This window comes from Epinephelus moara, chromosome 16 (genome assembly GCF_006386435.1).
Source record: "Epinephelus moara isolate mb chromosome 16, YSFRI_EMoa_1.0, whole genome shotgun sequence".
Classification (NCBI taxonomy): Eukaryota; Metazoa; Chordata; class Actinopteri; order Perciformes; family Serranidae; genus Epinephelus; species Epinephelus moara.
In genome coordinates, this window is record NC_065521.1 from 23,303,792 (window position 1) to 23,330,777 (window position 26,986).

Here is a 26,986-nt window from a genome sequence, read left to right on the forward strand (position 1 = left end):
TATTTTGTTGTGATTAGGCCAACTATCATGATGAACCCTGGTATTTTAAAGAGTAAATGTATTTTCTAAATGAGCTGGTGTATTAAAGCACAGATGTATAACAACTGGAAAAAGTTAAACTAAACTTCATGTTGTCTATTCTGTCGTCAATATTGAAACTGATTTAAGGGCAGTGGTGGAAGCAGTATTCGAACATAAGTAAAAGTAGCAATACTACCCTGTAACAATACTCATTTAAAAGTAAAAGTCCCTCACTAAGATTTACATCGAGCCAGCAAGAACAATACCAGTACCCTGAAACTGAAGCAGCTAAATAGAATTCAGCCATCATCCATTGTATTATTTGCACCTGTGCTTTACCTACTGTGACATGTCACAATGTCCTCTGTGAAAATGACCTATGCTTGACTAAAAATGTGCCCACGCTCTATAAATCAGCTGCAGAGCACATGCAGCATTTGGGGGCATAAATCGTAAGCAAGAATTATTAATTTGAGGGAACAATTACTTATCTACTGTACAAAATACAAATTGTAATTCCTGGCAACTTCATCCCTGATACTGGCTGCACGTACTGTCCATGTATGGACTGTATGGAGGATTTGGGAGACGCTATCATAAATCCACAGTAAGCTTTTCTCCAGCAGCTTTGCAGTGGACTGAACCACAAATTGAATCTCACATAGCTGCACACTGTTGGCTCCCTTCATGGCATGTTTGAGCAGGAAAGACACCTATTTAGGAACACTTACATCACTATGAGCGTCTGTATTCATGAGAAAGTGGAAATACTGAGGAATAAGACAGCGTGCACAGCTAGACTAAAATTTTAAATCTATCTCGGGTCCTGGAGAAGGTTCCTGGGGACCACTTTCAAATAATGGTTGCAATAGTGAATAATAATTCTGTAATGCTGCACAGATCAACTATAAGCCATTTATGAGAATAACTTTCAGACTGCTGTTTATTCATCTGAGAGAATATCCTCCTGAGACCCTGTGTCCATTCATATAAGGACATTACATTTTGGGTTTACTTGACCTTACACATCATTCTACTTAACTTAGACCTGTTGTTCTCGTCCTTTTTTGTCCCATCTAGTGGTAGTAAGAGCACAATACACTAAACCATGTAAAAAAAAAAAAAAGATGGCAGCCATCTCTGCCAAGTCAATCTGCAGCCGATCCTAACACAAATGTGGACAAGGTCCAAAACCTGATCACATTTTATGGCTGAAACCTGTTTATTTATCAGCTCCTTTGAGGATATTGGGACTTCATTATTGTGGATGATGTTTAGTTTTTTATACTTATCAGGTCCCAAATGGCTAAGAGAAATTAAAAATACATACCAAATAAAAGTTCAGGTCTCAGGAGGATACTCCACTGGCCCATTTGACCTCTGGCCTTCAATAAAACAGCTGTTGAGCATCTTGACCAAAATTAAATTGTTTACAACTGCAGACTTGACAGACTGTTGTGAAATCTCTTCATCACTGACTTACTTTACATTTGAACCTGCTGAATTTATGATTCATGGTCTGGTAGCCTAATGGTTAAGGCGTGTCCTGTATAACTGGCAAAATGTCCAAAAAAATCTTTAAAAAAAAGAAAAAGAAATACAGATTCAAAAGATTTTATTAATGACTTACTAACATTTACAATTTGATGTCTTAATAAAGAAAATGAGAAACAAATCCCTTTATTGATGACTTTGTTTGTAATGGCAAAATTGATGGGGCATTACAAATCTATTTTGGTGTGCACCACCCACAACAAACATACACACCATCATTCACAAACACCACACCCAGACATTACAAACATACACCCAATGAATATATAGAAACCTAACCCCCCCCCCCCTTTAATCTAACTTATTGATCTATTTTTTAAATTACCTTTATACTCTATATATACTCTATACTCTAATAGAAGGGATTGATTTTTATTTTATTTTATTTTATTTTATTTTATTTTTATTTTTATTTTTATGTTTATTTTTATTTTACCTTATTTTATTTTATCTTCTTTTGCTTTATTTTATTTAAAAAAAAAACTGACTTTTATTATGAGGAGGAAAATCAACAGCAAAAGAGATTAGTCAAAACCCCAAATATGCTCTTATTATAGGCCTCATTAGTAGATGTTAACCATTAATAAAAACATTTGCTGCTACTTATGAAAAGGTGACATATTAAAAGTTGGTTCAGATTTACACAAAATGCACATTTATAATTGTATTTTCCTTTAATCCATTGCTCACTTTTTATCCACTGCTCATTATTATTATTATCATCATCATCATTACTATTATTATTATTATTATTATCATTATCATTACTATTATTATTATTAGTATTATTATTACCATTATCATTATCATTATCATTATTATTATTATTATTATCATTATTATCTTAAAATGTCAACCTTTGCCTTTGACTCTCACATTCACCTTTGCTGAATTCGCCTCCAGTCTGTCACCTGGTGGTATCTGGAGTTTCTGGCCCCACTTGCACCATCTGCCTGTGAAATGGTTGGAGGCTGCCACGCTGCTAATCTGTTGGTCAACATCAGAAAGCTGCACCAGGATGTGAGGAAACATAAAAGAGTTGGTGATCTGTAGCATGTTGCTGTCAGGGAATTTAGAATATTTCCTGATGCCAGGCAGCCTGCATGGAGGGGTAGATGGCGAGCCAAAGGGAATGCAGTGTATTTTAGCGAGATTGGCTGAATATGAGCTCCTCTGCGTCTATGCCCTCTGGCTCCAATGAATCCTCAGTTCAGGAATCTACACCTGCTGTGATATTGTCAGAAAATATGACATGCATGAATTTACATTGCTGTGATGATGACAGTAAAATCCCATCACCTTAATTCTTCAGAGAAAGCCTCACGTCCTCAGAAAAAATGTCATTACCACTGCTAAGCTGCCGCACATGTCAGACTAATTTGCTACAATGGAGCCTCTCAGTGACTCAGTGGTTGTGCTGGGCAGCTTCCAGGTGTGAACGTGTGCAACTGAGCAAGCAGGGCGTTCCTGGAATGAGCTTTCATGCTGAATGAACCCTGGTTAAGAAATAAATAAATAAAGACTTAAGACACATCAGTTCTTTCTATACCGTGCATGTCCTGACAACTCTACCAACAAACACTAAGCTGTCATGCATACTAAATAACTTGGGTCACTTCTAACAACTAAATATATTTTTAAACATATCGACATAGTTCTAAGAAACACAACTTACCCAGCTATGTGAGTGTGCATGATTTGTGTGACAGATTAATGTCTGGAGGGAAACGTCTTAGTATCAACACAGATATTAATCATTCATCACTCAAGTTATCTGTGGTTTCAGATGCACTATTAACGGCATTTAACTGTCACAAACACAAAAAAACATATGTGTGTTGTTTTGTTCAAACACAGTTCATTGTATACGGTTCATTAAGGATCTCCTCAGGGCAGGAAAAGAAGTTACACTGATATTTATAAGCAATTAAAAGGACAACAACCTAGTTTAAGTAAAAATCTAGATAGTAATCTCTGTCGGTCCATTTAGGCTACATTTAATCACATTATCACTTTAACATGAATAAAATAACTTGGTTAAGTTCCTGATTCAGTTAATGACAACACAAGAAAAGTTAAGATGGGGTAACATGGAAACTGACTAGGTTTTTTTGTTTCAACATTATGAGAAGTGTTGATTGCACAATGTAGTGACTGTAGAATACTGGCACCATCTTCGTTTAGATTAGTTCCCTATATGTCTCCCTGTCATTATGCATTTCTGTCTGCCACCTGGTAAGATCTCCTCAAACAATGAAGGCTTGATTTATGGAATAAAAGAAGTGCGTCAACCATTGCACAACTAAAACAGGGAGAGGATAGTGCTTTTGTTTCCCCTGGTTGCTCTCTGTAACTATCCCCAGTTAGCATCAGTGTAAGTTCTTTGTAGTTACTGTCCCCGGTAGTTAAAATGGTGGGCAGTGGAACAAGCAAAGTAACTGTGGAAACTGTGGTAGTTGCTTGGCGATTAACGGAAAGTGAACCAGTTGTCTTTGTGACAGTGACGGCAACCATAATACCACTTGGAAACACTAGAGGAGGGAGTTTAAAAGTTGTCTGTTTCTACTTTAAGATAAGATAAGCATTGGATAGGATCAATACCACCCATGCACCCATTGTCATCCACTTATATAGGGATGGGTCATGGGGGCAGCAGGCCAAGCAAAGCACCCCAGACATCCCTTTCCAAGCAGCGGTCTCGATAGCCTCCCCAAACTCCTCCCACACCCAGGTTTTTGCTTCAGTGACCACCACGGCTACAGCCCTTCTGGCCAACCAGTAGCTGTCTGTTGCTTCAGGTGACACTTTGGCCAGCCAGACCCGAAAGGCGAGCCCAGTCTCACTTCGAAGTTGTCAAAACTTGGCCCTTGGGCAGTGACTTGCAGAATGAGAAACTAACGATAAAGGGTGTCCTTTAACATCAGCATGATACACGGCGCCTGGTGGCATCAGGGGGAAACGTGGCAGGACAAGGACAAAAGTGAAGGCGGCAAAAGTCCAACTGGGGCACGGGAGTAGTGGTGAACAGGTCCAACAAACATCTACTTTCAGATTCTAAAGATTCTAAAGCCAAACCCTATTCTTTTCTCCTAAACCCAACTATGTGCGTTTGTTGTTGGAGGGAAAAAAATGTCAGTTTGCAGTGTTGTACCTAGGTAGTGTGTTTATTTTGAAAGAGACTGCATGTACACATTAAATTTCCTGTGAAAACTGAAGTGTATTTTGAAAGAAGACAATACATGTAACAGGCAGAACTTGACACACACAGGGTACCTTGCACATTGTATGTGGACGCGGAAAGTCCATGACCAAAATCTAACTATGTGATGAGGTAGGAGTGAGAATGTGTTCGGCCTGATGGCCTCTCAGATTGCCACCATGACAGGCACCACCAACCTTCTGTCCACAGCTCCAAGAACATGGACCACACGGATTCCATGTCCCCAACCTACCCCGGGATGCACGAGAAATACTTCCAGAGGTGGGAGTTGAATACCCCATGGACAGGGGCCTTGGCCAGATGTTCCCAGTTCATCCTCACTACATGTCCCTACCATGTAGGAACATTGTGTTCGAACAGCAGAGAGTTACCAAAAATGGATAGATAGTATAGCCTGAAAAATACTATGTACAATGTCGAGCAGAAAACACAATGAAACACTTACAGGAAGTTGTACAAAACGTGTACTATTATGCCCAAAGTATTGACCCAGCATTTGAACTTCAACATATAAATAGACCAAACAAAATATAACCTTACTTTCAGAAAACAAAAGAGAAACATATCTCGCGAACAAGGCCGGATGGGTGTCAAGACAGTTGTTAACTACAAAATACAAAGACAGAGTTCACAGCTGATGGTGAAAGATACTGACATGTTGCAGATGAAAGAAATGTGTGAAGTACACCAGCAGTTACTCTGATTGATAGAAAGATAGATAGATAGAAACAAACCCATTGGTAAAATAATGAATCTCTTAAATGCTCACCATTACATGTTTGCATGTGTGTACACATTTGTTTGTACATGTGTCACATGTGTGGCTTCCACATCTGTGTATGAATGCAAATAAATGTTTAAGCATGTACATATTTTCTTCTTATTGATGTGATACATATTTTTTGTCTTTATCTATTTGATGTTTTCTGTTATATTGATCTATTGTTAGTAACTTTAATTGAATTTATCATCACAGTCGACAAAGTTTCCTTCAATCCCACTGTTGACGAGATCAAACTGCAGTTGGGCAACACAGACTTCTTCTAATGGTTGATAGAAGTACTGGACGGAGTCAAGGTACTTGGTGTCATATGGTTTGAATAGGCCTGTTAACTGCCATCGCCATCACACATCATCAAAACTACATTATTAAGTGGTAGGTTCTTGTTATTTTCCCAACAGGGTACTGGGAGACATTGAAAAGAGAGACATTGAGTGCAATAAATTCCCATCTGACTCATAAAAATGCAACATGACACTTTAAAGGTCAAACCGAGAATCCCTGTGACGAGGCGTCATGTAGTGAGTTTTAGTTCTCACTTGTTGTAAATTTGATCCTGTACTTGAGCACTCAAGAGAATTCTACTTTTATTAACTTTCTTAAGATAAGATCTAGCTTTGTGTATTTCTCAGACAGCTTTGTCTCGTCTTCACCACAGAACCAGCGCAGGACACTACGTATAACTGCAGCTATATGTCAGGCTCACCATATGTGGGCTTTAAATTACTAGGCTTGGCCGTAGCATCACAGCACATCATTTAAGTCGCCGAGACCTTTAAAAACTATTATTGTCCTCGAGGCAAAGATAAACAGTGATTTACTGAGGAGAAAGACAGCTTCGGTTCATTTCTAAGTGCTGGTGTATGCAAGCTGAGCGCCGTGGGGCATCAAACCTGTGGCTTCTTAATGATCTCAGACTGTGTGTGGGTAGAAAACGTTCTCCTGTCACTTCACCCGTAAAGGTCTGTTCTGTTTTCTCCACCTGGGCTTGTTTAAAACTGTTTTTATCAGCCTTGAGGTGTCGATAGCCAAACACAAAGACAACTGGTATCAATCAAGTGCAGGCCAACGAGAGGCTGTAACTCTGTTATAGACAGGAAGGATGTGAGGGGAACAATCAGGGTCTGAGGCTAGATCAAGGTGGGTGCTTTGATCAGTTTGTAACTCAATCAGGTCTTTGCACACACACAGACACAAACATACTTACAGAGGATTTGTATCCCTACATTTATGAGGACTCTCTTTGACTAAATACTTCCAAACTTATTTTATTTTGGACATTATTTTAGTGTGCAGCCACCTGGCTAGTGGCCCTATGACTCTCTAGGTGCCCCTCCTGTGTTGGTTTTGTTTGTTTAGGTACATCATGTTATCTGCGTTGTGTCTTTTCAAAATACATTTTCGTTTTCACAGGATATGGTGGGGCTCAGAGCATCAAATAAATGCAGCTGCCCAGTTCGTCTCATACCACCATTAATGGCTGCCTCTGTGCCTCAGTATCTGATGTTAAGGGCCACTGACCAAGTATCGAGTTTTGGTGAGTCAGGAGTGAGACATGGTTGGTTAAAAGGTAACAAATTCTGCTGACCTGCACTCATTTGTTTAATCTGTTTTAAACTTATGGGCGGTTGGCAGACTATTTCTTGGCAGAGCACATAAACCTTAGGAAGTTTCTGTTGTTTCCCCAACAACCTTACCGCGGAAGATACACTCAGCCAAGAAAAAATGCAGTTCATAACTCATCCAGTTCTCACCAAGACAGTGAAGAATCAAAATGTTGAACTGTTTCTCTGAAATCCTGACTAAGACTCCCCCTCTGAACTCCTTTCACTTTCCCTTATTAGTATGTCTTTGTGAGGACATTAATCCTTCTGGGCGAACTGCATACTCACACCTCAGCGTTGAACAGCTCTGGCATGTAAGGTTGAGTCGTTGGACATGTTGTGACTGGTGCGTATGAACAGGTGATACATGCCATATTATTCTATTTCTTACTACCAAGGGCTTTCATGTGTTTTTATCAGAAGCCATTGGGGGTTTTCAGAGTGAGTTTACCAGGTGAGTGTGCATGAGTGTGCTTGTAGTTTTTCCTGTGAACTCATGTGGCAAGTTACTCAGCAAAAAGGGTGTGAGTAAAAGTGACAAAGTTCCTTTGAAGCACAAGTGAAATGAAAATATTAAACACTTCAGATAGTGAGGTATGACTGGAATACTGCACTATAAGGCAACAACATCTGTATCTCCTTCTCAACACTCACATTTGATGATATTACAAAGTCAAATATGAGATCAATTTGTCCTGATATGATTTATTTGGGACATTTGCCTGAGGTGAATACCTGTAGTTTGATACTGTAATAGGAGTAGAATAATCTGCAGGCAATGTTCCGTTGTTTCATACTGGGAGATAACAGTTCAGCTCTTTTTTTAATAACATTTATCAGATGAGACAGTCTTTTCCTATCACTGTGAGGCTGCTGGGTAGAGCTCTGGGCGTTTTCATTCAGCAAAGGTTTCAACACCTCCCTCCACTCGCAGTTTAAATGTAGAGTGAGAAAACCTCTGTGAGGTGCCAGTGTCCTGCGTGAAGGAGCAAAGGCGCAGCGATGGAGCTCTTCTCTGTGTTCGTCTCCGCTGTTTTGGTCTGTGTTGTCAGAGCTGGGATTCCTCATGATGGAATACACTGGACATACACAGGTCGGCGCCTTATTTTACAATTTAATTTAAATCACACGCCTAATTTAAAAAACAAAAGTGACGGGGTTATATTGGATTTAAATGTTTGATGCGTAAAACGCGCGTAACAACCTCTCCAGTGCGTATTTGTTTTGAGATAAGAAACTGCCAAGTTGTTTGGATATTACAAGGCTCTTGTTATTATCCCACATTCACCCGAGGCACTTGGTTGCTATGTTTTCAGTGTGGCGCGCGCTGTCTTTGCCAAATACCCCGGTGGATAACCACAGCCAGACTGTGTGGTTTCACCAAGAGCTTATGAAGACAGTCACAGAGACAAATTATTAGGTGTATGCAAACAGCGTGGCAGCACTTAATTATGTGGGAGTGTATACCATCGGGAAGTACAAGACAACCAGCTGCCACAATATCCAGTTGAGCAAGTCCCGTGCGTGTCATGTCACTATGGTTTAAATCCATAAACAAGCACTGATATATCGCAATAGTTCGAACAAGGTCGCACCTTAAATTCATTTATCTGTGGGGGATTTTTACAATGTGATAATATTTTTCGGGGCTTGTTGTTATCACCCAGAGGGAGCTTTGGACCAGATGCACTGGCCGACTAAGTACCCTTCATGTGGCGGTAAGAAGCAGTCACCAATAGACATCCAGCGGCGAAGCGTGAGACACAACCCAGACATGCTGCAGCTGGAGCTTACCGGATATGATGCTCAGAAGGGAACCTTTCAGATGACCAACAACGGGCACTCCGGTAAGAGAAGAAAGCATGGAGAAAATTATCAAATTTCTCAACCTCAGAATGAAGTCACTGTTAAAGGGTCGTGCCACTGTTTCTGCTGTTCTAGTTCCTGAACAGTCACAAAACTTTATTTGACTGCTGACCATTGTACTGTCAAGATTTTCAAATGTTTGAAAGTTTTCCCTCTTTTCCTTAATTTCTCTATGGTGTAAAACTCAATGAACACATTCTCAAACCTTTTGTGAGTTGTGTAATCTTTGCACAGAGATAGTACAAGATAGTACACCATCACAAGGTTACAAAACTTATAAAATACAGCATGTCAAAAACAGACAAGGAACAATTAAAAACTGAGCACATTAAAAACACTCAGGGACAACAGATCCATAATACAAAATCCATGTTTTTCAGTTGTACTTTTCAGTTACACAACTTCATGACGCTGTAGTGTGTTGTGAAGGTTATTCCACGACCAGGGTGCAAAATAGGTGAAAGCTGTTCTACCAAGCTCTGAGTAAATCCAGGGTATCTGGTAGAGGAGGCTCCAAGTAGAGTGAAAATCATAACAGCTGTTGGTGAGTGACCGAGGGTCACTTAAATGGAAAACACACAATCATTACAAAATCTGAACGACTTTAGCCGGTATGCACAGTAATCATTATTTGTATGCTGCCTTTAATATCTGACTATCTTTATGTTTCCATCAGTTCAAATCGACCTGCCTCCCACGATGGTGATCACCAAGGGCCTCCCGGGAAAATACACAGCTGTCCAGATGCACCTGCACTGGGGGGGCTGGGACCTGGAGGCCAGCGGAGCGGAGCACACCATAGACGGCATTCGTTACATGGCCGAGGTTGGCTTAAAGCTGAGTCTTTAAAAATAAATGTGCAGCTCTATAAACAAAGATAGGGTAGATAGTAAGCTGGTGTCACCACTGCAGTGATGACAGATTTAACATCCTCCATTCATTGAACCTACACTGATCAAACAGAGACAGTTTCTGTACACAGACCTGTACAGGCTTTAAATGCACAAGTGAACATGAATTAAAACTGCATTTGCACAGCATCAGTTCACTCCCACAGCGTAGAACAAAACAGATCATCAAAGTATGTAATGTCAGGATTGCATCAGTAAGGAAACCAGAAGTACCTACATCTTGGAATTTAAAAAAAAAAGATCCTCGATGCAGATTTATTTGACAGAGGCCTTGATTTTCATCAGCATATTTCCCTGCAAACGTATCTCTTTGCTGCCTATAAGTCAGCCTTAATTTGCTTGTTTTTTATTTAAGATTTGAACAAAATTTAAAGCTAATACATGTTCTGCCTCTTATAAGAGCCATTTTCATTTGTAAAGCACGTCATCATTTTTATTTTGGCACCTAACCTGTTCTGCATTTCCACCTTGTCTTTCAGCTCCATGTTGTCCATTACAATTCTGACAAGTACAAGAGCTTTACTGAAGCCAGAGATAAGCCGGACGGGCTGGCAGTGCTCGCCTTTTTCTACGATGTACGTAAGCCACAAACACTTTCGTTCCCTTTTCTCTATGTTCTGCTTTGTCTGCCCACCGTGTTGTTTGAAATCTGCACAGGATGCCAGCCCTATTTCTATATAAATGATCATCAGTTCTGCTATAGGAAGTTTACAGAAAGGGCGTCTTTGTACTGAAAAAATGATTACCAAATGCCCTGTGAAGTGTATGATACTTTGTTTCAGTCATCCTGCCGGGTATAAGGCTCTATTGAATGTTCATGTGCACGGTGACACGTTGAATGAGTGCTTGTTTCCAGAGGAATGCTCCGGATCTCAGACAGTCAGCGGCTCTCAGCTGCGAGACGTCATCTCTGCAGCAACACCACCGCTGGCATTCGCTGTGATAGCAGCTCAGAGTGGCAGAGAGTTAGTGCTATTGGGACAAACTAATTTAGTAACAAATGATATAGATGCACTGACATGGAAGTTTAAAGGAGAATCACAGTTAATTACATCTGAGGACATCAGTCAGATGGGGCAGGATGTAATGTATTGTGAAGGGAAAACAAAGGTTAACTGTAGAATAATTAACCAAGGCTTACATTAAAAACATCCATCACAGTTTAAAGACCGACATTCTGGCTCAACTTTGACCTTTTGTATCTGACACGGGGGGTTATTATGAACATCTTATGTGCACTTACGTTCAGTTTTACCACCAAATAACATAGTTTAGAAACCTTAAAAAGCGAAACATTTCCCTTGTTTACAACCTGCCAGATGTTTCTTGCCCTTCAAGGATTTTGAAGTGATGTTACTGTGTTCCCAGGTCTTTGGAAAATACAAATGATCTTAACATACAATGAGCAAACAAGGCTAAAGGTTTAATATATTTAACCCTTATACCAATAATCACGTCCCCCATTTCTATTCCTTTACACATGCTTACACACACTGTAATGATTGAACATTTATGCTTCAGTTTTGGTTTACTTTCAGGATGGGCATTTTGAGAACACATACTACAGTGATTTCATCTCCAATCTGGCCAGAATCAAATATGCAGGTGAGTTACTGCACACAGAAACTAACTGAACTTTCCAAGGCCACGGAAATAACATTGGAATTCTTCATTTAGGTGGTGTTGCCTTTTAAATGAATCAAAAACCCACAAAGTGATCCTTTGTATATCAGTTATTCACCCTTTGTTACCTTCAATTTGTGATGAAAACTTTGCTTCTCGCATTCAATAAACCAAAAATTGTAAAACAGAGAAATTGTTGATGAACTCAAGTTATAGGGAGCTGCATTCAACAACAGCAAAACTATACCAAACACCCATTTAAACCCTCACACAACTTGCGCAGTATAATCTAAGACTCATTTTTCCAGTCGTATACTCGGTACTTCCCAAACACTTGAATTTTCACTGAGACATTACTATTTAACACTTCAACACACAAAGAGCACACACGGGCAAACACACATGCTACAATTTAAGCAAAAAGGCATGTGTTTAGGAAGTACTGGGTACATGACTGGATAAATGAGACTTGGACTTTACTGCACGAGATGTGGGAGAGTTTGTTAACAGATGTTTTGTTATAGTTTTGCTGTTGTTAAATGTGGTCCCCTATGACTTAAATTCATCAAGAATTTTCTAAGTTTTTGGATTCTTTGTTCACTGCAGAGGCATGTGAGAAAAACAGTTTCCCTCATGAATTCAGTGTAACACAGGGTGAGTAACAGATATACAATGATCATTTTGTGGGTAATGTAATCCTTTAATGTGATCCCGACAGGTCAGTCCATGCACATATCGAACCTCGATGTGCGCTCCATGCTCCCCGAGAACCTCAACCATTTCTTCAGATACCAGGGCTCCCTCACCACGCCACCCTGCTATGAGAGCATCCTCTGGACTGTGTTTGATACTCCCATCACTCTCTCTCATAACCAGGTACAGCGGACAGGGAAGCCTTTGTTCCAAAATTTAGCTGATTAAAAAAGTAATACCATCAGCTATTTTGTAATATATAGAACCAGATGGGAACTATTTAAAGAAAGTTGGCTTATTTTGAATATTATGTGGTGCCATGCCATAGCTTAATCTTCTTCTCTGTTGTGTTTAGATCAGGAAACTGGAGAGTACTCTGATGGACATGGACAACAAGACCTTGTGGAATGATTACCGCATCGCCCAGCCTCTCAACGACCGTGTGGTGGAGTCATCTTTCCTGCCACGCCTGGGGAAAGGAAGTGTGTAACTTACTGCAACAGTGTGATTACACAACATCATTTATTCCTCAGAAATGAAATTGGGCACAACCGTGGCCTGAGTCTAATCCATGTCACCTTTTGTCCTTTCAGCATTTTGTCGGCAAGATGAGATTGAATCCAGGCTCCTGAAGATCGAGGGTCTGATAACGTCTCTTGGAAAGCATATGCATTCAGGTGAGTCATAAAACCTGCACACAATGGCTAGGTGTGAAATGAAAGCGCCCATATTTACACTCTTTTTTACTTATTCCCTGAAAGGTGGACTCCGCAACCAAAGGCCCACCAGATATGGTGAGTGTTTTGTTTTCATTCTGATTGAATCTGAGACTGTGGATGATGAAAGGTAGATGGATGTTTCTTGCTCTCCAGTTTGATTCCAGTGTTTCTATTTTCCTCAGAACCCCGCGCTCTGTTTCCTCTGGTGCTCAACTTCCAGGAGAAAAATTCTGGAAGTTATGCTTTGGCCCATCTCAGCCATGCCATGGAGCTGGACTCATTCACCGTCTGCATGCATGTCCTGCCTCAAGCTGATGGGGTCAACACTGCCATCTCCTATGCCAGTAACGGCATCGACAATCAGTTGCTGATCTCCATCAGCGAGGACAGAGATATAAGAGAGGTGGGCCTCTGGATTGGCAATGAGTTTGTCAACCTGCCCCACAACTTCAAGTCCCATGACTGGACCAACTACTGCATCACCTGGTCGTCTCACACCGGTGGCGCGGAGCTATGGATCAACGGCATGGTAGGGGAGCAGCGGTACCTGAAGAGCGGTTACACAATCAGCCCTGGCGGTGTGTTCATCCTGGGTAAAGACCAGGATGGAATACTGGGCATCTCCAACGCAGACGACTTTGTGGGGAAGATGACTGATGTCAATATGTGGGACTATGTGCTGACAACAGCAGATATCCGGGACCAGATGTCATGTGAGAGAAACAGCACCACGGTGGGAAATGTGTTCAGCTGGGGAACCACCAAACTGAGTCTGTACGGAGGGGTGCAGCTGGACAGCCAGTACAGATGCTCCTGAGGAGGCTCAGCTGCTTCTGTTCGCATGAGCATTAAAACGCTGCAATAAACCTTAATATCACTGCTGATGGTGGGGATTTAAAATGTTTGACATATGTGATGATGGGTAAAATGTCTTTCAGGCACCTGTAAGTCAATCTTTAATGCAAACTGTATCGTATAGCTTCAGCCATGTATTGCATTCATACCTTTGCATCATCAATAAAGGCTTACAAGTGACTTGTTGGTTTGTTTGGTTTCTTAAGCACCCATTCATGCCTTTAAAAGGCTGCATGCCATGCACACATCAAGGCTCACTACACCCCTTGCTCCTACCACTTGATGAGAGATAGGGTGAAGTAGAGCCTACATGGCCCTCAAAATGGAGGTTTTTTACACTTAAAAGTGTTATGAGAAACCATCAGCAAGATGGCTGCACTAGCAACAAAAAAAACAACAACACAAATGTATTTTCTTTGTTTATGTAGATTTAGTTTAGACTTAGTTTAATGTCATTTTAATGTATCATAGACTCTTATTTAGGACTATAAAAAGCATGACAAAAGAAATAGCTAGTATGCTATGTCTTGGTGGCCACCCTGCTAGCTAGCTAACGTTACATTGCTATTGTTGATTTTTGCGTGACAGTCTTTCATTTTGACATGTTTCCACATCTCATCCCCCCCATTGATGGCATGTGACACCTGAAATTTAACTAAAGTCCAGCAGCAATGTTACTGCGCTTGTTACCGCTTCTCTAATATCAGTGCAGACCGGCAGGGTAGAAGTACGAGCTGCTAACATTAGCCTACAGAGCACCACTAAAGGCCTGATAATGAAGCAGTTATTTTTAATCTGATGACTTGTTTGACTGATCGATAGCATAAACTGAAGTCGTGAACAAATGGAGGGATGCAGGAATAATTCCTAAAACCGTAAATGAGTTAACACTTTAGCTCCTCCAGTTCCCTCATCTTAAAGTCATTGGGTTTTTGAATAGGTTTTGGTAAGATGCCTGAAATAAATAAAGTCTGTGGTTAACACAAGCTTAAGAGGCTTTCATGTTTTGTTCAATGACATAAAATATACCAGTACTGTAAATACCCAACTTGTGAATCTTAAAGCTTTAAAGTCTCTTTTAAAAAGGCAGTTACTAACAAGTGGTTAAATAAGACTACAGAGCATCACCACGCCAAACACGACATTACAGCCTCATTGTGATGGCGACGTTCATGTCTTGCTACCAAAGTGTAGTTTGTTAGTTGTAGTTGTTAGCTTTTTACTCATGGAGATTGCATTTAAACTTCAAAAATAATGAAAGTTGTGGTTATTTGTAAAGATGATCTTGCTGAACAAAACACGTAAGTATCGAAAACTCTCTTTTTTTGCCACAGGGTTTATTTTCTGCAGTACTCCAAAATCCAATGGAAATATCCCATTGGATTTTCATCAAGGGAACTATGGCGAAGCTAACTTCTGGGCTGGCCTACAAATAAATGTAGTTCTTGCACCACTCTATCGTGAGTGCCCTGATAACCACAAACACACAAGAGAAATCACCACAGCAGAAGATGGTGTATCTGCAATGTCCAGAAACACTTGTCACATCTGTTTACGTGAAAACCAGCACTGACAACAACGGACGTATCAGGGGAAAACTGCATTATCCTACTGTGTACCTTGGACAATCTCCAAAGATATCTAAAATTAGAAACACTTAAATCCATCAATGAATTTAAGGGCATCATAAAGAATGTGGTGATAGAGATATGTGCTTGTTTTTCTTGAGAATATTTGAATAGTTGTCGTTTGTGGATTTTTGTATTATATATCGTATTTGTTGCATTTTAAAAGTGTTTTGATTGGCTGCTATCTTGGCCAGGCCTCTCTTGTGAAAGAGATTTTCAATCTCAATGGGAATTCCTGGTTAAATAAAGGTTAAATAAATACAAAATTAAAATCAGGGTCTTCAAGGGTGGTCACATTTCACAGGGAAAGATTTCAACCACTGCCCTTTATAACTCTGTTCCGAGGGGCAAGGTGGCACTCAAAAACGAGGGGTAATAATAATACTAAATGGGATTTGGCCCAAGTCTCTTTGTATTTTTAGCTGGCTTTGTGGCCACAAACAAACAATATCAAAAGAGTCTGTGTAAAGATTCTTTGTAGAAAATGGAAGCTAAATTAAGACATTTCAGTGCAGTACAATCCTCCCCAGAGTGAAGACTTCCTCTCCTCTGAATGGTCTCATTTGTCTTCAGAAGGCCGTGACCCTCACTTCATCCTCCAGGCTTTCTTTGTGCTCTTTCAGTGGCAGATCCCCATCACCCAGTTTGATCTCCACTTTGTTTCTCTTGGCAAACATCTGGCAGATCTCCAGGAAGGTCTTACTCTTGGTCTCCGGGACCACCAGCCAGATGTAGATGAGCGTGACCAGACAGATGAAGGAAAAGATGATAAAACTGAAGGGGCCCAGACCGCTCTGGAGAAGGGAAAGGAGGGAGAGGAAATGTGATCAGTGTGTCCTCAAGATAAAATGTTAAAATGTTGAAACAACAGCCAAGGTGGCTAATTTTATTGGAATGCTCTCTTTTGGTTTCTGTTACTCCAAGTCAAATCCTACACTGTTTGTTTGTGGTTTGAAGACCTTGTCTTGAGAGGAAGTAAACACGATACTGCAAAACAGTTGTGTTTATCCCTACGATTACGCCACTTGGTCCAGCCGGAAAAACACCCTGACCAAAGTGCTCCTAATAAACTGGGACTAGCTGACACTTGTGTAAATCACATATTGAACCGTGATTGGCTTCTAGGGCTGTAATGGTACGTTGACCTGGATGGATCGGTAATCAACGATCCAATATTATTGATGCTGAGAGAAAACCTTGATACATGTCGTCATCTCTAAAACATGCCCAGCGCCAGGCAGATAATGGTAAGCAGTCAAGAAAAATAAAAAGAGAATATTAACTGATATTGTCTCGTATTGATCACAAGCCCCTGAATTAAATTATACTGAAATCATATCATGCTATACTTTGCAGTACCAACAAATATTGTATTGTTGTCCAAACAATCAAAATAATTTTAAATTGTGATTAAACTTGAGGTGAGCACAGAGAAACTTTGCGGCCCTCAGCAGATAAATGTGAAAACAGCCTTTTAGCGTCAAACCCTGCACAGACATCAATCTGCTCAGTGAAGCTCAAACATCCATGTGAAGTTACAAAAAGCAAAAACACATCTTCTTCAGCAGAGTAGGAAGTAAATTTCAGTCTCTGCATTGTGTTTACGAAGATAATATCATTACTAACATGGAATCTAAAAATAAAATTGCTCGGGAGATACATTTTAATTAAGAATGATTAGTTTTCGTTTATGAGAATCGTTTCAGTGTGAGTATGAGACCTGGATTGATTCCTCTCCTCCCATGCAAACTTCCTTTGTTGATTAAAATGGCTTCCTTTACATTGGCCATTCAGTATTTTCTACGTCCACTTTTCAAAGGGTTCCCGAAGAAATAGTTAGGACAATATGACAATACCACACATATAGCCTATCTGTCATATGAAGCTACAGTCAGCACACAGTTAGCTCAGCTTAGCGTAAAGACAGGGATAACAGGTAGCCTGGCTCTGTACAAAGGTAACATCAGTATCACTACTTAACATGTAGTATCTTGTTTGTTTGGTGTGTACTACAAACAGATGGAGACAATTTGTGGTTATGTGGTAGAACAGAGCGAACTGATAATATAATTAGTAATATAGTGAAAGATTTAGAATTCTCCATCTACATATCGAGATCATAATACGACTTCCTCCACCACTGCCTTGTTTGTTGTGTGAAACATCTGACTACACCCTCCACTGCCATCTAATGTGTGTATCTATGCCATCATAAAGGACCCATGAAAGTATGAAGGCCGTGACATTTACAACATTTGATATGGACATATCTATTTTCATACAAACAAAAACCCACCCAGGGGGGCTCTATAAATAGTAATTGACCACATTACCCATAGACCTCTCTTCCAGTAATCACGGGTTTAGTTTAACAGGTTAGCCTGAAGGCAAAGGAACCACGTTCAGTAGCCTTGGGCTTCATGAGGCTCCTACAGAGCTGGACTGATGTGGTCCAGTGCTATCCACAACAATCATGGTTCACAATCACATGTAGGGGTGGTGATTTCGTATAATCACTCTATTACTGTCTTTATTATTTCAATGGTGCAGTGGATCACAACTCTACAAGGATGCTCAATGGCAGAGTGAACAGTATCTCTGCCTTTCATGTGAAACACTGGGGTTTGATTCCCTGATGGGGAGAGTTAGGTTTTGCACCAGTTGCTGGTTATTAACCAAGAACGACAAAAGTTATACAACAGCAGCAATGGTTACTGCACCACAGAATGGAAAATTCATGGCATAATACCATTTGAAACGTGGGTAAACAGGATCTTTTGACATTAATGATTACAACAGTCCTTGAAGAAATCTTTCCTCCAATAAGGGTTCTTTGGAGGAAAAAGGTTCTTAATAAAATCTTTAGGCCCCGATCACACAGAAAGCATTTTGCAGGTTGCAAAACGCGAAGCGCACCGCACTGCCTTTTTAAAAACTTGAATGCTAGTAGTAAAACATGTGGTGGACAACCACCCCTAACTCTACTATAACCCTCCTGTGTAATCAATCTACCATTTATTTTTTTTCACAGTAATTAGTGGCTAGTTCCTAAAATGTTGAGGCAGAGGGTACTTGCTGAAGCTCTGGTTGAGGGTGAGAGGCTGTCAGCAAATAATTTGTTGGACACAGGGAAACAGAGATCTGTGTGGGTACATGAGACCCTAAAAGAGAGGGTGGATCACAGGGAGTACCACCAGTTGGTCCAGGAGCTTCACCTCGATATGGCCGTTTCCAGAAATATTTTAGGATGACTCTGGGACAGTTTGACAACCTGCTGTCTATCGTCGGACCATATAGCTCTGGGTATCCAGCAACCACTACCACCACTTTCTCCTCCAATGGACAATGGGAAAAAAAGGTAATGAAAAAAGAGATGACATGAGGTGCATTTCCAGTGTGAGTGGAAGTGTTTTCAACTTGAGGAGTTCAGAGCACTCTGGCAATAACACCAGGTGCCTAGAGCGCAGAAACACGAGGCATGTCACAACGCAAAAACAACAAGCAAAAAGCTTCAGGAAGAACCCTTATTTTTATTGTGTAGTCTCCACTGGTTGCAAATAAGTGGAAGAAAAAGCTAATAAGTGTAGTACTGTTGCTTTAAGATATATTGTTTTTCTCAATTATTTTTTTTTTTTTTGGATCAATTAACAGTAGTGTTTTTGTCTCAGGTGTTTGTCTCCTTTTAAACTGGTTGTTGCCTGTTGTCTGTGTCCCTAACATAACAATGATGTTGTTTCAAATTGTGGGTTTGATGCTTGACAAACATCTAAAGTCTGATGAAAGATTGGAGAGATTGCATTATTAATCAACTTTGGTGTTGACAGTTTTCAGGAATACACGTTTATTTTTGTTGAGTTATATAAAAAGTTTGTCTGCATATCTTAAGACAGACATACACAGAACATACTGAAGTACAGTAATTCAAAATCAGGTATAAATCATCATATCACAGTCAGGATGTGACTGGGGTTGCCTTTCTGTTTACACTTAAGAAACATCTGTAAGTAATTACATTTTAAAATAATAATCCTTCATCCCCCAATGTAAGAGTTCTTAGAAGTTGTGTAACTGACCTCTAGGAAGGGAAAGATGAGGCCAACAGTGAAGTTGGAGAGCCAGTGGACGGAGCCTGCGACCATGAAGGCGGCCGGCCTGGCCGACTGCCTGAACATCTCGGTGGTCACCACATAAGGAATGGGACCTGGAGAGCACAGATGTGGTTAACCACAATCAAAACACTCGAGACACATCATCAGTCTTCAGGGTCAGGGTGAGGATGTGTCAGACAACTTGAGTGCAGTTTTACAACATATATCATTACATGTCTGGTCACATCCAAACAACACTTCAGCTAATGGAGCACCCTGTTGTAATCAGTGTGTGTGTAAATAACCACCAGTAAGGTCATACTCACTGGGTCCTATGGCGTGTCCTATGACGTAGATGATGACACAGGTGATGCTGACGTAGGGCATCCACGTCACGCTCTCCTGTAAACACAAAGACACAGCTGCTGTTTTCACAAACTAGCTGTGTTGACGTTTGTAAACAGGAAAAATACGTCGCAGAATCTCTGTAATAGCTGCACTGTGTGGGAAGAGTTAAACCCACTGTGATGCTGAAAGTGATGCCTGTCTGAAGATGTTGGGTCCAGGTGAGATTACAGGGTTGCAGGGGGGCACCACTGGTTTTGTGGTTGTCTAATGGCCAGTGCTTTCTCATACTTTAGTGGTGGGCGACTCTGTTTTTAAGTCTCGAGGTTCTCATGACCCCAGCAAATATAGACGTCAAGTCATTGCATTTATTTTCCAGACTGAGCTCCAAATATATAATAAATTAAAATTACAGTCCAGTAAAAAAAATGTGGCACAGTGACGCATTTCCTGCTGTTCTGGCTTTGTAGTCCAGCACATTGGAGCACGAGGTTAAAGTGGTGACTTTTAGCTTTAAAGCAACGTTTCTAACAACATCTAATTCATTAAAGTTCCCCTCTGGACACATTTTAAAGTAAATGAAAATACTCTGCTATGATGAACATTTTGTTTAATATGGTTCTCCCACACACAAGGAAAACCAAAAAAAAGTCTAAAAAGAGGCTGGAAGCAGATCCACTCCCACCACTGCTCGGTAGGTTTTGCTTTTGGTTTCTGCTTTCTATCGGCACTGGCCCAGTGCTAAAAAAAGTGTGTAGACAGGAGACAGATCTGGCTATGAGAGACTAGTGTTAGGTTGACCGATAACAGAGCAGTGCACATCAAGATGGCTGACATTAGAGGAAACATTGGAGAGATTCAGCCACATGTTAGGGGTTAGGGTTAGGGGGTCAGACTCAGATGAGTTGTGTGGCGTCTGACGTATCAGAATGGTAAGTGTAGTTAGCATCTTTTATTTTATTTTATTTAAATTTCATATAAACATATGCTTTTTATTTTATAATGTAAATTGATGAAATTGTATGTTTTATATGTAATGTAGTGTAATATATTGTATGTAAGGTGTGGACCCCAGGAAGACTAGCTGATTGCCAAGGCATTCAGCTAATGGGGATCCTTAAAATAAACAATAAACAATTTGTCTATGTTGTTTGTTAGCTTGTTAGCTTGTCACTGACAGTGGCTAACACAAGATTATTGGTTGTCAAACACACAAAAATATCTGCTATGATGGGGTTTTTGGTGATATGGAGGGAAGCTTTAGGGTCCAGCTTACATCATAGACTAAATATATTGGATGCAGCTACCATGACGTCACCCATTAGTTTGTGTACTCCCGTTTTGAAGCCTTGAGTTTGGCAGTTAGGCCGCCACCATCTTGTATTTAAAAAGCAGTGAGGGGTGGATCAGACTGAGAAGCAGAGGACTCTATTGGCAGACAGCCTGTCACTCAAAGCAGCCCACCACCCATACAATTGTCCTAAAGGGGGCAATTGGCTCTCAAGACCAAAACTGTTTTTGTACCAGGCTATAAACTTGTTAATTTCTGCTGTAAAGTTGGGCTTTTTAATATGAGGGTCTATTTGGATTAACTCTGTTTTGGAGCCAGCCTCAAGTGGCCGTTCAAAGCAACCCGATCTCACTCCGAAGTCGTTTGCACTTGGGCAGTGACTTGGTTTACATCCATAAACTGCACACTCTACCATGATTACAGTCAAAACTTTCACTATGATAATGCAAACTCTGCTCTCTACAATGACAAGTCTGTGCTGGAGGTTTCAGATTTTTTTGCCAGTGTTGTGTCAAAGTTTGCCCCCTAATTAATATGTGTTTTCCATATTAGACAGTGATTGGCTTTCATATTAGTAACGTACCTAATCTAGCTTGCATGGTCTAAGTTTGAGTCTCAGATTTTAGGCAAGTGCACAGACATTGCCTCTGCACAGATAGGAGTCAGTATAGTCAAGGTCAGACATTGTGGATGTGGATGTAAACTGTAAACAACCATGAATTAAAAGTGTATGTCAGCACTTTAATCTTGTTGTTTAAACACAGTGTATTCGAGTACACAGCCACAACAACAAAGATTGTCACCTTTCTTAAAAGCCTCCTGTGACTCAGTCCCCACAACAAATCTCCTGACCTCAAGGTTGAGAAACTCTGACATACAACAGCAGATTATTTTTGTATGCTGAACCACTAGAGGACAGCAGAGCCACATATTTAGGTTGTGAGACATGCTGAGGGTTTCACATGGTACCTGGAGGTTGAGGGCAACAGTGAGCAGCACACAGGCTCCACAGCAGATCCCAAAACCACAAAGGAGGAGCAGCCGTCGCCCTGAAGCCTCTACGATGAAGACCTGGTGAAACAAATGATCTGTTCAGAACTATTGTCTCCTGCTGATGCAATCAAACAACAGACCTTGGATATCAACAGGATACTTACAGCAGCTATGGTCATGAAGACATTCACTGCACCTGTTCCCACAGTGACATACTGGATGTCATTCTGCTTGACTCCAGCAGTGGCATATATGCTATCTGCGTAGTAGTAGATCTGAGGAGGGAGAGAGAAATGCATTATCCAAGAGGACAGCAGTAACACATAAGAAACAGTGCTGTAGTTGAAAATGCCTGAGCAGAAGAAACTGTTATGCTGTCCGATCTGGTGTTATATCTGAAACAGAGTGAGTGTGGGCATCAGTGGGTCAGAGTCAAGGACACCAGGCCCGGCTCACCGCGTTGACCCCCGACAGCTGCTGGCCCATGTTCATGACGATTATGGAGACCAGCTGCCAGCGAAGGGAGCGCTGGGACAGCAGGCTGAGCACAGACAGGCGGCCCTCGGCCCTCTCCGACTGGTCCTCAAGATGCATCTCTGACAGCTCTGCATCCACGTCGTCCCAGCCACGCAGACGCTGTAGTGCTTTCCTTGCCGTCTTCTCATCTCCTCTCTGGATGAGCATGTACCTGGGGCTCTCTGGGAAGAAGGGCAGCAGCAGGAGCTCTATCAGGGCGGGGATACCAGTCAAACCCAGCATGAGAGGCCAACCTGGATACAGAGGGAAAAGAGACACCTCTTTACCAGTCGATTAACCCGAAAAAAATCTCTCCTCAAAATATGCAGTGACGGATTAAACATCTAACCAATGAAGGATGACTAAAATTTACCTGTGCTGTTGCCCAGTATGTTTCTGATGCCCAGCACCTGCGCACTGAGGATGCCAATGGTGATGAAGAGCTGCGGTATGATGCCAAGGGCTCCTCTCAGGTTTTTGGGAGAGAGTTCTCCCAGATACATGGGCACCACGTTGGATGAGAGACCTGCAGACAGCAAACTTTTTTTTTTTAAAGATATTTTTTTGGGCATTTTTTGCCTTTATTGACAGGACAGTGAAGCGTGAAGAGGGGAGAGAGAGAGGGAGAGACATGCAGCAAAGGGCCACAGGCTGGACTCGAACCCGGGCCGCTGCAGCAACAGCCTTGCACATGGGGCACCTGCTCTACCACTAAGCCACCGATGCCCCGCAGACAGCAAACTTAAAGGAATACTTTACCCACAAAATAACCATATCACTTACTCACCCCATTTGTTTTCTCACACACTTCCACAGTGAGCAAAGAATCCAAAAATTGCAAAAATTCTTGAATAACTGTAGTAAAAAGGGGCTGTGTTGAACAACAACAGTGTTTAACAACAACAGCCAAACTATGTGAAAATATCCGTTTACTGACTCTCACACAACTCATGCAGTGCAATCCAAGTCTCATTTATCCAGTCGCGGTCTTAGTACTTCCCAAACACATGCACTTTTTCACTTCACTAAAACCTCACTATTTAAAACACTTCTGCAAAAACAGTCTGAGTTCAAGCACATGAGTTTGACATCTGCTCAGTGGATTGTACGAGCAGAGTTCAAACATATGCACTCACCCAAGTGCACTTCTCGTATGCGAAAGTGTTTTAATTAGTACAATTTTTAGTGAAAATACCTGTGATAGATTTCCTGAACGACTGTCAATCGTTAACCCCTACGGCTCTAATTCATCGAGAATTATCTCTGTTTTTGGATTCTTTGTAGCCAGATTCATAGCATGAATTAGTCTGGAACCTCTCAGTTCAGTTTCTTTTTCTTTTTTTGTAAATATTTTTATTGAAGAGTCTAGCGAATGGTCTAACAGAGCAGTTTTAAAAAAAAACATAATAATAATAATGATAATAATAATAGTCGTGAATAAACAAAGTACTGTACATCTCAACGGATAAGAATCAGACAAACAACAGACAGACAAACGACCAAAAATAACAAAACATGCGTTGTACGTTCAAAAGAAAGAAAAAGAGGAGGTGGCGGGGTCCGCCAGTCGGGAGACAGGGATTGTAGAGAGTTAAAAAATGCCACTTATTGTAAAACTGATCTGATTTGCCTCTAATTCAGTGTTTAACCTTCTCTAGCTTTAGAGAGGACATGGTATCACTGAGCCAGTGTTGGACTGTTGGAGGGAGCTTTATTGGACTTCCAGTGGAGAAGAAGATGGCCTCTTGCCGGTAAAGAAGTAATTGTTGGGAGGTGTATCAGTTATGGTCCTCACCCAAAAATCGCAATATGGGGAGAGACATTTATAGTTATTGCCAAAAACAGGATAATAATGGACAAGAAAAAAAACCTGTGGGATAAATTACAGGTTGAAGCACTGCATTTGTCGCAGTTGTCAGTGATATTAGGGTAGCTTCTTGGTTCAATTTCAATTTTCAGTGGTGTTAATCAGAGGCTGCAGACCAAAATGCCTCTGGACACAACTGGGTAGACCAATCAGAGCAATGAAATGTGACATAGCACCAAGTGACACATGCAAATTAGGGCACTGCTTGGTCTGTTTTCCAGCAGGAAATAAATGTTAGTGTGGTCACAATTCTCAAACTGCAGCTTAACAGTTCACTAAAATGTGTCTCTGAAAATATTTGAGGTGAGACTTTGCCTAGTTTGACAGTTTGATCTGAGTTTCGTGAGCCTGGTGCTCGACAGAGCAGACTGGATGCAATTACAACCAGTCAGAGCAGTGAAATGTGGGACATGTGATGTTTCAGATCTGGACTGGTGATGCTCCTCTGCCAATCATCAAATAAAACCCACCCCATATCAGATAAACAGTTGTGACAGGCATTGCCCTGACCAGGCTGGCTGGAAGTCTGTCTTAACGGGAGTGGGGACCAGATGCATCTGAACAAATAAAACACAAGCTAACGGATTCGTCTTGTCCCCAGGCTAGAGTCTTTGGTCACTGTTGAGGCATGCAAGAGAAACAGTTTTCCTCACCAGTTCAGACAGGGTGAGTAACTGACATACAAATTATCATTTTGTGGGTGAAGTATTCCTTTAAGATTAAGACTGAATGGTTGAATATATCTGACCTGCACAGATGCCCACTATAAACCTCGCCACGATGATGATCTCATAGGACTTGGCGATCTCGCTGACTCCCATCATCACAGCAGGGACGATGGAGAAGATGTTGTTGAAGAGGAGGGTGCCCTTCCTGTCAGAGAGTTGATGCTTTTAAAGTCATGTTAGACAAACAAGTATTTTTTTAAAGTGCATGATGATAAATGTGACATATTACCTCCCCAGTTTGTTGACCAGAGGGGCCACCATCAGAGAGCCAAAGAAGCCTCCTAGCGGGTACATGGACACAGAGAGAGACCACAGCAGAGTTAGGAAGTTCGCCTCCATCGGTCGGCCGTAACGCTCCATGTAGGTGGTGTTATAGAAGTGCTGCATGAACTGAGGAGAGCAGGACAACACTGATAGAAACACATCATCATATACGCTGGCCTCTGTATCCCTGTGTGTTATGGTAAAGCTTTTGTGTCTTTGCTTGTGTTACCGGTGATGGAGAGTTGACCACAGCCACATTGTAACCATACTGGAATGATGAGCCAAATGCAGATATGAGTGTCGCCAACACCAGCACCACAGTTAATCTCTGTCAGGGGACATCAGCACACTATGTGAAGCCTCTTTGTGCAACACAAACACCATCCATCATGATTACACCACATTTGCACTGTCAGTAAGCAGACAAAACAAACATCGATGTGATGATGGTGATAATCACACCTGGCGTGTCACTCACCCCTCTCCTCTCCACAAGCTTTCCCTGTTCCTCATTCTCCGCCATGGCTTTGTTTGGACTCTCTTTCAGCAATAATAGCAGCACACTTTGTTATTAGCACTGCACCACTGGATCCTGCCTGCCCTTTGGACACGAGATCAAAGAGCATAGCAGTGGTTTACAGCTTGACTTCAGTTATCGTTTTCATGTTGCTGACTGTGCCTTCAGGTCCAGGAAGTTTTGTACGCAACACACTCAAGATATTAAAATGCCTCCGCGGGCTGAATGTTGATATCCAATGCTTTTATTGCACCTTTAACTGAATTGGTTCAATTGATGAAATCTAACGCTGTCGTTATGGAGTTATGGTGCCATCAAAACGATAAAGCCACATATTGTTTACCCACCTGCAGACTGGATTACAGAAGAGGTGTTTTTACAGCATGACGACACAGTGCTGGAATCACAAACAGTTGGCAAAGACTTCACTGTTGATCCTTTTACAGTTTGAAGGATTTATCTGGAGACACTTCATCTCACACTGATTACAGAATAGATTCATTTTCTGCAGAAACACCACAGCTGTGAATCTGTTTTTATGTTTATATTGTCTCCGATTTGTCACGTGCTGATCGCCTCTTATCTCTAAAGATAAGAGTCTGTTGGTCATTATGATGACCCGAGGCTGTTCTTAAAGCTGGATGTTATTTGCTTTAGGCAGGAGTCACTGCAAAAACTAAGCTAAGATAGTGTGTGTGTGAGAGAGCAGACAATGCTTGTGGGAAATAGGAATAATTAGAGGTCAGAACAATGTATGTCACAAAAGGATGTGGTGTTAAGTAACGCAGGATGAGCTGTGAGAATGAACTCAGAAAAAAGGCAACACGTCTTTGGAAGGCCACATTTTGATTTTGATTTTTTTTAAGAACCACTTTTATACTACAATATTGGACAAATCAAAA

General features: G+C 41.1%; 2 protein-coding genes across 4 annotated transcripts; one reads left to right on the forward strand and one right to left on the reverse strand.

Moving 5' to 3' along the window:
* The first annotated feature begins 8,112 nt into the window (after window positions 1-8,112).
* Window positions 8,113-14,027, forward strand: ca6 (carbonic anhydrase VI). Its single transcript, XM_050064965.1, has 10 exons — window positions 8,113-8,273; window positions 8,848-9,027; window positions 9,723-9,871; window positions 10,437-10,532; window positions 11,496-11,562; window positions 12,299-12,456; window positions 12,629-12,755; window positions 12,867-12,950; window positions 13,035-13,067; window positions 13,175-14,027. Exons 1-10 carry the CDS (start codon window positions 8,183-8,185, stop codon window positions 13,807-13,809), a joined length of 1,620 nt encoding a protein of 539 aa, XP_049920922.1. The 5' UTR covers window positions 8,113-8,182; the 3' UTR covers window positions 13,810-14,027.
* Window positions 14,028-14,253: 226 nt separating this feature from the next.
* slc2a1a (solute carrier family 2 member 1a) lies at window positions 14,254-26,450 on the reverse strand. Of its 3 annotated transcripts, XM_050064967.1 has the most exons (12): window positions 26,432-26,450; window positions 26,046-26,168; window positions 25,797-25,895; window positions 25,533-25,693; window positions 25,324-25,448; window positions 23,082-23,234; window positions 22,649-22,962; window positions 22,357-22,467; window positions 22,169-22,270; window positions 19,890-19,965; window positions 19,549-19,676; window positions 14,254-16,269 (listed from the first exon to the last, which is right to left on the reverse strand). In XM_050064967.1, exons 2-12 carry the CDS (start codon window positions 26,088-26,090, stop codon window positions 16,045-16,047), a joined length of 1,539 nt encoding a protein of 512 aa, XP_049920924.1. In that variant the 5' UTR covers window positions 26,091-26,168; window positions 26,432-26,450; the 3' UTR covers window positions 14,254-16,044. The 3 variants fall into 3 exon arrangements, with proteins under 3 accessions (XP_049920924.1, XP_049920923.1, XP_049920925.1); XM_050064966.1 differs by lacking the exon at window positions 26,432-26,450 and having other exon boundaries at window positions 26,046-26,408; XM_050064968.1 differs by lacking the exon at window positions 26,432-26,450 and having other exon boundaries at window positions 25,533-25,584; window positions 26,046-26,086.
* Window positions 26,451-26,986: the final 536 nt, after the last annotated feature.